General features: G+C 36.9%; 1 protein-coding gene across 1 annotated transcript in view; it reads right to left on the bottom strand.

Moving 5' to 3' along the window:
* LOC133656329 (serine/threonine-protein kinase mTOR-like) overlaps positions 1-12,387 on the bottom strand; it is a 274,420-nt gene that overhangs the window by 235,698 nt on the left and 26,335 nt on the right. Inside the window, exons 4-5 of the mRNA XM_062057364.1 lie at positions 11,867-11,979; positions 3,929-4,091 (exon numbers count right to left, since the gene is read on the bottom strand). Of these exons, the coding sequence (XP_061913348.1) occupies positions 3,929-4,091; positions 11,867-11,979 (276 nt within the window). The remainder of the gene's footprint in view (positions 1-3,928; positions 4,092-11,866; positions 11,980-12,387) is intronic.

The following is a 12,387-nucleotide window of genomic DNA, read 5'->3' as shown; positions in this document are numbered from 1 at the left end:
GTCCATGACGTCAGCGGTCTGGCAGGAAGTCATAAAAGGCCGGCAGTCTTCTAGCGCAGTGTTTTTCAACCACTGTGCCGCGGCCATGAGATACAGCCTGGTGTGCCGTGGGAGATTATGTCATTTCACCTATTTGGGTTAAAAATATTTTTCGCAAACCAGTAATTATAATCCGCAAATAATGTGCCGATGTTGAGTGTCAGTGCTGTCGAGAGCTCGGCAGAGTAACCGTGTAATACTCTTCCATATCAGTAGGTGGCAGCAGATAGCTAATTGCTTTGTAGATGTCAATATGGTTTGTCATTGTCTGTCTATCTGTGTTGGCCCTGTGATGAGGTGGCGACTTGTCCAGAGTGTACCCCACCTTCCGCCCGAATGCACCTGAGATAGGCTCCAGCACCCCCCGCGACCCCAAAAGGGGCAAGCGGTAGAAAATGGATGGATGGATGATCACAATATGCAGACAACAGCGGGAGGCAGTGTGCAGGTAAAAAGGTATCGAATGCTTAAAACAAAAATAAACAAAAGGTGAGAGCACCTAAAAAAAGGCATTGAAGCTTAGGAAAGGCGATGCAGAACGAAACTACAACTGAACTGGCTGCAAAGTAGTGTTGTAACGATACCAATATTTTGGTACTGATACTAAAATTATTTTTATACTTTTCGGTACTTTTCTAAATAAAGGGGACCACAAAAAATTTGCATTATTGGCTTAATTTTAACAAAAAATCTTAAAGTACATTAAACATATGTTTCTTATTGCAAGTTTGTCCTTAAATAAAATAGTGAACATACTAGACAACTTGTCTTTTAGTAGTAAGTAAACAAACAAAGACTCCTAATTAGTCTGCTGACATATGCAGTAACATGTTGTGTCATTTATCTACCTATTATTTTGTCTACATTATTAAAGACAAGTGGTAGAAAATTAATTATTAATCTACTTTTTCTTTCATCTTTGTTACATGGGACAATGCACATTAGTGAAGTGAATTATATTTATAGAACGCTTTTCTCTAGTGACTCAAAGCACTTTTACTTAGTGAAACCCAATATCTAAGTTACATTTAAACCAGTGTGGGTGGCACTGGGAGCAGGTGGGTAAAGTGTCTTGCCCAAGGACACAACGGCAGTGACTAGGATGGCGGAAGCGGGGATTGAACCTGGAACTAAGGCTGAAACGACGCGTCGACGTAGTCGACGTCATCGGTTACGTAAATACGTCGACGCCGTTTTTGTGCGTCGACGCGTCGCATATTTACGTCACACTACCGTCATGGCGAAGCGCAAAGCAGACGATCAAAGCAGACGATGCGAGCGGTGCGAGCGAGGGGGAAAAATCACGCCAAAAGTCGTCAAAAGTGTGGAAGTATTTCAATACACAGTCTAATAATGTTGTTGAATGCACACTGTGTCGAGCGTAAATGGCCTATCATAGCAGCACAACGGCTATGAACGAACATTTGAAAAGAAAACCATCAACTATCAACTAGTCAATCGTCCGCGTGAGCATACGTTGTCATCATTACACAAAAACATGAATATGTCATTTGTATCTGCTAGGGGTGTAACGGTACGTGTTTTGTATTGAACCGTTTCGGTACGGGGCTTTCGGTTGGGTACGGGGGTGTACCGAACGAGTTTCTAAGCTAAAGCTAACTTTAGCTGCTAAAGTCTTAACAAGCTGCTTCGCTCCTCTGCCTCTGTCTCAGCACGCAGCATTGTCCCACCCACACAACCATCTGATTGGTACACACGAAGCATTATCAGCCAATCAGCAGTGCGTATTCAGAGCGCATGTAGTCAGCGCTTCAGCGTGGAGCAGATAGGTGTTTAGCAGGTGAGCATCAGGCAGCGGACTCTCCCCAAATGATAATAAACACCTCCCAGTCAACTACTAGTAACATCACTATGAGCCCGTTGACCTTCTAGAAACGTAAACTGCAGCTCAGCTCACTCGCAGTCCTGGCTTGAGGTGAAGGCTCAACTGGGAAACCTCCCAGTTCCAGCCACATCGACCCCTTCTGAGCGCCTATTTTCAGCTGCTGGGAATATTGTAAACAAGAAAATAAGCAAAGCATGTAGACATGCTAACCTTTCTTCATTACAACTGTTAGTCACTCACTGGAATGAGTAGAATTGGTTATTGTGTACTGTGTTGGACTGGATGTTTATTTTGCACATTTTAAAAGCAATACTTAATGTTTACAGTGCTCCAGAATATTTAGATTGGCACTTTTTTGTATTGGATGTTTATCTTTATTTTTGCACATTTTAGTAAATAAGCAATACTTTCACTTTTGTTGAAATGTTCACACTGTTACAGAATATTTCGTTTTACACTTTTTTGTATTGGATGTTTATCTTTATTTTTGCACATTTTAAAGCAAAATAAGCAATACTTTTACTTTTGAAATGCTTATACTATTGCAGAATATTAAGATTTGCACTGGATGTTGACTTTTATATTTGCACATTAAAATGCAAATAAGCTACTTTTAATTTTGTTAAAGGTTAAAAGTTTTAAATGTTTACATTGTTACAGAATATTTAGTCATGTTGTTGTCAATGTTGACTGAGTGGCCATACTTCTTTTTTTTTGTAAATAAAAGCCATGCCTTTTGAAAAAACTGGCCTACATTAATTTTTTCATCTTCATTTTGAATAAAAAAATAATCGGTAAAAGGAAAAATAATCTATAGATCAATCGAAAAAAATAATCTATAGATTAACCGATTAATCGAAAAAAATAATCTATACATTAATCGATAGAAAAATAATCGTTAGCTGCAGCCTTACCTGGAACCCTCAAGTTGCTGGCAAGGCCACTCTACCAACTGAGCTATACCACCCCATTAATAAACATATAAAATGTAAAGGGGCCAAATCGTAGCCAAAAGCTAGGTTCCATCTGCAGGTTGATGACCTAAGATCCGGGCAGATCAGGAACGAAGTGACCATAGTAGTTAAAGTGCATAAGGCAGGTGGAGAAGTGCTAAATTGTTGCATATAATAATTGTGCTGAAGGAAATAAATACCCATCTCCTTTGGCCTAGTAAGTTAAAGTGCTGGTATTATTGCACATCGTCCTACTACATAAGTAGTTAGCAATAACAGATGTATTTACGCATGTACAATTGGACCAAAAAAGCTAACATTAGTGTATTTATGTATGAAATATTGTACAAAATATGAAAACATAACTTTTAGAAATCTATTGGAACTAATGTCAAGTATTTCTAGCTTTCTTAATCTGTATATCCATGCTCTTGTCCTTGAATGTGATGTATCACCTATAACCCATCAGATACTAAAGCCAAAAAAAAGCCTACTACTAGCAAAAATGAGCAAAACACAAAAGTCTATGGAGAACTTTTTTGCAAAGGGAAAAGGCCAGGGGCTTACACTAATTGAATGGTATGGTGAGTTTTTTCATCTATTCATTTTTCATGCACTTATTTGCCATATCTATCTGCCACACGTGGAAGGCCGGTCCGTGAAAATAATGCCTACATTAAACCGGTCCCTGGTGCAATAAAGGTTGGGGACCCCCGCCGTACATGACATGACAATCAAAAATGCCCACACAAAGAAGGATAACAACAACTGAAATAGTCTTGATTGCTAAAACAAAGCAGGTGCGGGGAACAGCGCTCAAAGGAAGACATGAAACTGCAACAGGAAAATACACTACACACAGGAAGACACCAAAAAAGTCTAAATAAGTCACAGCGTGATGTGACAGTACTTTGAGACTAGTATAGTGATGCATGCTTGGTTATGGTTTAAATTCATATCCAACTACTTTTTATTGTCTAAATTTTTTAATTTTTTAATGATTTCTGCCGGTGGTGTGCCTTCGGATTTTTTCAATGAAAAAAAATGTGCCTCGGCTCAAAAAAAGGTTGAAACACACTGGTCTAGCTACCTTCTTGCCCAGCTGGAACACCAGCGAAGACAAGGTGTCCATGGAGGTGGAGCGCAGCTCTGGCGTGCTGTCCAGCGTCCTGACGATGGGGTGGATGATGCGGGAGGCGTAGTCGGTGAAGTCCAGGGATTCTGTCAGCCTGTCCAGAGTCTCCAAGGCAACCCTGACAGGGTAGTCACACAAAAAACAAAGATGGTCTGCGACACATGGGAAATAAAACCTGGATGTTTGCCAAAAGACGTGGAAGCTCTCAGTTTGATCGCTTTGTTTTTTGTCGGCGAATAAGCTAAGCTAATGTTGCGTCCTGCTGTCCCAATCCTTAATGTTATGTTGTTGTATGTTGGGATAAGTATATTAAAACCCATATGGCACCAATTCCCGGTACCGAGGAATCGATACCGGTACTCGACGGTGCTAATTTTCGGTCCTTTCGTGAAGGTTCATGAGGTAATAACCATAGACATCTTATAAGTAGACGCAGCATTGGTTGCTGTGACGCGAGAAATTGGGCCACCATCTTGAAGTGGTGATGAGGAGCCGGCAAGCAGCCTAAACTGACAGTTGACAGGTAGAAAACAAAGATGGTGTTCAGCGTTTTCCTGCTCAAATGAGCGGACTGTTGAAAATAGGAATCGGGGGATTACTTTTCACAAGTAAGATTTAACATTAACGTACTATTGGTTGTATTTTGTGAAAAGAATATTACCACAGAGTTGAGAAGGAGCAAAGATCATAGCCGCTAGCAATCAAGAGTATGACCATAATAGTAACCATAATAATAACCATAATAATAATTCTGAATCCAGTGAAACAGATTGGTGGTTTTAGCTGATATAAAGACTTTCAGGTGTTTATATATGTTTATGTTTAAGTATTTGGCAGACGCTTTTATCCAAAGCGACATACATAAAAAATACATATAAAACAATCAATGTAAACATTATCTTAAGGGAAGAATGTAATACAAAATATCAATACAAAGTGTCAAGACAGAATAAACTCTCTGCTGCTGCAGCAACAGAGATACAGTCTATAGGTTTAATTGATTGATTGAAACTTTTATTAGTAGATTACAAAGTAACACATATTCCGTACAATTGACCACTACATGGTAACACCCGAAAAAGTTTTTAAACTTGTTTAAGTCGGGGTCCACGTTAAGTCCCTAAGATATATAGATATCTAATGTCATCATACATTGTTTATGTAGGATATACGCATGTATATACTGTATAACCTAATCATATTGTTTCTTCAATTTAAAAATAGCTGACCGTTTTTTTCCCCCTTCGCTGGGATTATATTCCCAGTTTTGATCTCGGACGTCTGGTCACTTATAGCATATAAGAATATTCTATTACCGGTACTGTTAAGCAAACTATGAATAATAAAACATGTGTCCTTTATCATAGCTACATGTGTGACAAAAAAGCGTGTGAAAATCAGTGGTATTCAGTGAGGTAAGATGAATTAAATGCGCTGACAGTTCATTGCTCCTGCCAAATGAATTGCACTGAGTGGAGCGGATCATCACTCCAAGATGGCGGCCCGCGTCTCGTCAGTGCCAGTAGGCAGTAGGGCTCCATGCTGCGTACTCTTAGCAGATGTCTATGGTAATAACTATCAATTTGTTTATTAATATCATTTAACGTAAATTATATTTTCTTACACTTTGAACCCTGCGTCTTATGAAACAATGCGGCCAATTTGTGGATTTTTCTTTGCTGATGGTAATATTACAAATAGTTAAAAAAAAAGAAGAAAAAAAAGAAAATACATAAAATACGGTATGTGTGTTATTGTTTGTGCCATGGCGCCATCTTTTGGATGAGTTTGCTCACTGCAGGTGGTGCAGTGTCATTCCGTTTAGTCCTTTCAACCGGATGTAGAAGTGTCGTTCCCTCTTCTAGCTATCCATAACGTTTCTACTAGTATGGATTCTTCATTCATCACTCCAAGCAACGTTGGTAAGTTTTACAATATAACTAAAACAATTCTTACTTACTAAAGTGTCCTATGTGTGATGTCTATAGGATTGTTTTCATGCATATTTGTACATGCTATCGTAATGTAATCAAGCTGGCCGCTTTAGCATTAGCTAATATGCTAAAATGTTTACAAGTGTTAGTATTAACTTACAGTGACATTCTTTTTGTATTGTTTCAGTTTCACAAATTCCTCAGTAAATTCACCAAAACGTCACCGTGGAGTTATTGAGTCTGTTTAGCTAATTGGAGAGCTAGCTTGCGCAGTTTGTGGGTCCATGACCATGACTTCTGTTTTTTTTGATCAGCCATTTTACTGCCGTGTTACAGACACCGTTTGGAAACAATTAAGGTATGTAAATAAACATTTACAAATTTACAGATCCAGCCCGCCAGCGTCCAAAATCAGGCCCGCGGGAAGTCCCAAGTATAAAAATAAAATTAAAAATAAAAAAATAAAAAATAATTATTTTTTTCTGTCTTTTCTTATCCACTTTGTACCGCTTGCTACTCACGGTGTCTCCTAGCCGCTCAGGCAAATCATATTGTCTAAAAATGCATTTTCTCATCGATAACGTGACATCATCGTGCGCGCGGAAAGTGCGCTATATATATATAATATATATATATATATATATATATATATATATATATATATATATATATATATATATATATATATATATATATATATATATATATATATATATATATATATATCAAATATATATAATATATATATATATATTCCATATATATATCTATCTAATATATATATCAAATACATATATATATATCAAATACATATATATATATATATATATGTATGTATATACATATGTATGTATATATATATATAGATATGTATGTATATATATATGTATATATATATATATATATGTATGTATATATATATATATATATATATATACATATATATAAATCAAATACATATATACATATACATATAAATCAAATACATACATATATATATATATATATATATATATATATATATATATATATATATATATATATATATATATATATATATATATATATATATATATATATACACATATATATATATATATATATATATATATATATATATATATATATGTATGTATGTATGTATGTATACTGTATATACAGTATATATATATATATACACACACACAGCCCGGCTCGCGGCCAAATTGTTTTAACCCAATGCGGCCCCCGAGTCAAAAAGTTTGGGGACCTCTGCTCTATAGTATGGAAATAATATGTTAATTCAACAGTAAGTTGATAATAACATCCGTGCTCTCCAGTTGTGTTATATGTTTTCATTTGCAAGTATGCATTAATTTCCATTTGTCCTGGGCGTGTTGCCGTGGTCAGGAAGTAGTCTTTGCCATTGAGTTGAGTGTGCCAATTTTGTCTTTTGTTGAGTCCTACAAAGTGTTTATACTGTAAGTATTGCACTTCTTATTAGAGGTGGTGAAAATAATCGATTCTCTGATCCATCATGATTAGAATGTGGAAGATTCTGAATCGATGGACAAATGTCCAAACATCAATTATTTAGGTATGTTAATAATAATAATAATAATAATAACTGGGATTTATATAGCGCTTTTCTAAGTACCCAAAGTCGCTTTACATGTTAAAAACCCATCATTCATTCACACCTAGTGTAATGTAAGTATTCTACTGATTACACACCAGCTGTTTTATGTGTAACATGCATCTTAGTTGTAGTTTTCATTACCAAATTGGGAGGGGTTAAAATCACCATGAAACAATTAGTAATGCTAATTAGTAGCATGTATATGAATTTCCAATGGCTATTAGCATCAAGCTAATACATTTTAAAAAGTGGAGCTTTACTTTACTTGTTGGCATGGACAATTACAACCTTAGTCAGACTAGTCAGTCTTTGCCCACCAAGAGCTCTAACCGGACATGTTGTTACATGCGACCTTGGGATCAAAATGTGGTACCGTTGGATTTTTTGTGAATAGTGCCGCCAAAATTCAGTCAGTACCTGTAAGATTGGTACTGGTTTCTACTTGTGACATCTATTGTGTTGGACAAGTAAAGAGTGTACATCTAAAAAGTGCTTCTTGGAGACACATACAGCTCATTAATGTCAAACCGATGATACATTTTGCTGGATTAGATATATTGACCTCCAAATTATTGCTGATAAACTGTATTATTGTCAACATCATTTAGAGACCAAACTAACCAGTGATGTAATGATAATACATATTCATAATACAAGTACACCCTTTCAAATGCAATAAACTTGTATTTCTTGTGTATTTTAACAATGCAATTGAAATGTAAACTTTTAAATAAGACAAACAAATCATAAAAGAAATATACTTAGTTACTTGAATAAAAATCACAAAAGCAATAAAAAAGGTTTTGTCTTTGTTAAGGAGGGGCTGGGGGACCCTCAAATGTACACAAGCAGAACAATAAATAAAATGGCTAAATAAAGTTATACCGTAGTGACCAAAACTATCACAGTATTTATACATACTCAAATATTTTTAATAATTAAAATAAATAGCCATACAATATACATTTTTGTCAGAGGACACGTTAAATATTCCTTTATTATTTTTATTTATCTTCTTCCAGATTAATTTGTAAACGTTTTGGAATGTTTTTTTATTTTTATTTGGGTGAATAGTTTGTTTCACTTCCGGTTTATGTGACGTCATGGTGGTTCACTTCCTGTTGAAGGGACGTCCGTCTGTGTCAACTCGACACTGTGGAGTTTATATGGATGACCGCACGGCCTTCTTGTTCAGTGTCAATATTAGAGCGCCACACCATTCCATTCAGAATCTATACTTTTTATAATAACATTGTAGTTCTATGATGAACTACATTCCTCCATAAACAACTCTAATACATTTCTATATTACTTTTAAGAAATTGGTTTTTTTGAATAAAATGCTACCCAAACGTTTACTAAAGTCAAATACAAATGAGGCAACAAGAGAAGTATCTTTTCTAAAGAAAATGTGTACAGCAGATATAGATCATCTACATCAGGGGTGTCAAACGTACGGCCCGCGGGCCTGAACAGATTTTATCCCGCCTGCGGGATGAGTTTGCTAAGTATAAAAATGAGCCGAAATTGTTGAATGAAAGAAACCGCTGTTCTAAATGTGTCCACTAGATGTCGCAATAGCAATTCTTTGTATCTCTGTAGATGATGCTACATATGTAAAAAAAATAAAAAATAAACCACGTGATGTTAAGAAAATGAGCAAACTACATAAATAACATCCTGTAATTTGATTTTGATATTATTATTTTATCTTGATAGATTGAAAATTAACACCAATGAGTTGACTGATGAACATTATCACATAATTTATTCAGAAAGTATAAATAACAACAAATAAAAGATAGAATACTATTAACCGCAAATATGTAAGTGTAAAAAAAACAACAACAACATTATGATTTGTACATTTTCAGAAAGTGCTTGTTCTATTTTTAAACTAAGAAAACAATATGAATTTGTCTTTATTTTGAAGTTACCGTGCCGTGATTTTACCAGTCCGGCCCACTTGGGAGTAGATTTTTCTCCATGTGGCGCCCCCATCTAAAATGAGCTTGACACACCTTATCTACATCAACATGATGATTTGTCTGAGTGGCTGGACAGGACAGATTGGGGGGGGGGGGGACTTTTTTTTTTTTTTTTTATGGATTAAGAATTGTTACAAACAAGAATCACGAATAATCTGTAAAAATCGATTCCTTTTGACACCCCTAGTGAATACTGCATCTTAGATGTTTAGGCAGTAATGTGTTTATACAAGTTTGGATTGGCGTATCACGTTTCTGAACGGGGAAAGACGTTAATGTCTCTTGTTTTAATGTTAGCATTTAAGATAAGTAGCAAGCTAACGCTAGTCCTTCCATTAGTTCATCAAAGTGTGGTTATCAATCACAGTTTTTCCATCATTTTAATTGAATACGGTGAGATTAGTTTTTAACCGTGTCTGTGTATGTACAAAACCCAAAAGCAGTGCAGTTGTCACGTTGTGTAAATGGTACATAAAAAGAGAATACAATGATTTGCAAATCCTTTTCAACTTATATTCAATTGAATAGACTGCAAAGACAAGATATTTCATGTTCACACTGAGAAACTTTGTTATTTTTTGTTGAAAATAATCATGAACGTAGTATTTAATGGCAGCAACACATTGCAAAAAAGTTATCAGATGGGCATTTTTACCACTGTGTTACATGGCCTTTCCCTTTAACAACACTCCGTAAAGGTTTGGGAACTGAGGAGACACATTTTTGAAGTGGAATTATTTCTCATTCTTGCTTGATGTACAGCTTAAGTTGTTCAACAGTCTCCCTTCTGCTATTTTAGCCTTCCAATTGCACCACACATTTTCAATGTCTGGACTACAGGCAGGCCAGTCTAGTACCCGCACTCTTTTACTATGAAGCTACGCTGTTGTAACACGTGGCTTGGCATTGTCTCGCTGAAATAAGCAGGGGTGTCCATGATAACGTTGCTTAGATGGCAACATATGTTGCTCCAAAACCTGTATGTACCTTTCAGTATTAATGGTGCCTTCACAGATGTGTAAGTTACCCAAGCCTTGGGTACTAATACACCCCCATACCATTACAGATGCTGGCTTTTGAACTTTGCGTCTATAACAGTCCGGATGGTTCTTTTCCTCTTTGATCCGGAGGACACGACGTCCACAGTTTCCAAAAACAATTTGAAATGTGGACTCGTCAGACCACAGAACACTTTTACACTTTGCATCAGTCCATCTTAGATGAGCTTGGGCCCAGTGAAGCCGGCGGCGTTTCTGGGTGTTGTTGATAAATGGCTTTGGCTTTGCATAGTAGAGTTTTAACTTGCAGTTACAGATGTAGCGACCAACTGTAGTTACTGACAGTAGTTTTCTGAAGTGTTCCTGAGCCCATGTGGTGATATCCTTTACACACTGATGTCGCTTGTTGGTGCAGTACCGCCTGAGGGATCCAAGGTCTGTACCATCATGGCTTACATGCAGTGATTTCTCCAGATTCTCTGAACCTTTTTGATGATATTACGGAGCGTAGATGGTGAAATCCCTAAATTCCTTGCAACAGCTGGTTGAGAAATGTTGTTCTTAAACAATTTGCTCAGACATTTGTTGACAAAGTGGTGACCCTCGCCCCATCCTTGTTTGTGAATGACTGAGCATTTCATGGAAGCTGCTTTTATACCCAATCATGGCACCCACCTGTTCCCATTTATCCTGTTCACCTGTGGGATGTTCCCAATAAGTCTTTGATGAGCATTCCTCAACTTTATCAGTCTTTTTTGCCACTTGTGCCAGCTTTTTTGAAACATGTTGCAGGTATCAAATTCCAAATGAGCTAATTTTTGCAAAAAATAACGTTTCTCAGTGTGAACATGAAATATCTTGTCTTTGCAGTCTATTCAATTGAATATAAGTTGAAAAGGATTTGCAAATCATTGTATTCTCTTTTTATTTACCATTTACACAACGTGACAACTTCACTGCTTTTGGGTTACGTAGTACAAACGCCCACATATGGAAAACTGACCCACTTAATTTTCATTTATCATTCGGTTCATCAACTTATCGAATATCAGCCCTGGAATGTTGTGTTCTCAGTAAGGCTTACCCACATTACTTCCTAAATTCCAGCACCAATCACTATGGTAGAATCTCTGAGACTTATTTAAAATGGTGGAAAATACTAGGACACTTTAAATGCACCACTCTTCATGAAATTGCTGCTGTTTTTTGGCGTAATCATGCTCAATTGTTTGAGTGTTTGAAAAGGCCATGAAAACAACAACTAGTGGTGATTGGTACGGTACGTGCAAAAGCACAACACCCAGGCAAATGACTGCATACCGTTAGGCTAAAGATGACAAAGCATGGCTACTGACTTGCGGGCCTGCAGGGGGACATCGGGCGCATCAAAGAGCTTGACGATGGGAGGCAGCAACAGGTGCAGGTAGTCGTCCAGGTTGGCACCAAACAGCTGGATGGCGTTCAGCAGCTGGACATGAAAGCACACCACTACTGAAGAGGTTTCTTTCGACGTAACAGGGGAAAAAAACTTTTTTTCAAAGTGCAATAGTGCAGTGTTTTTCAACCACTGTGCCGCGGCACACTAGTATGCCGTGAGATACAGACTGGTGTGCCGTGGGAGATTATCTACTTTCACCTATTTGGGTAAAAAATATTTTTTGCAAACCAGTAATTATAATCCGCAAATAATGTGCCGTTGTTGAGTGTCTGTGCTATCTGTAGATCGGCAGACTTACCACGTTATACTCTTCCATATCAGTAGGTGGCAGCAGGTAGCTAATTGCTTTGTAGATGTCGGAAACAGCCGGAGGCAGCGTGCAGGTAAAAAGGTGTCTAATACTTAAACCAAAAATAAACAAATGGCGAGTGTCCCTAA

The sequence above is a fragment of the Entelurus aequoreus genome, linkage group LG01 (genome assembly GCF_033978785.1).
Source record: "Entelurus aequoreus isolate RoL-2023_Sb linkage group LG01, RoL_Eaeq_v1.1, whole genome shotgun sequence".
Taxonomy (NCBI): Eukaryota; Metazoa; Chordata; class Actinopteri; order Syngnathiformes; family Syngnathidae; genus Entelurus; species Entelurus aequoreus.
This window is presented reverse-complemented; position numbering and strand designations above follow the sequence as displayed.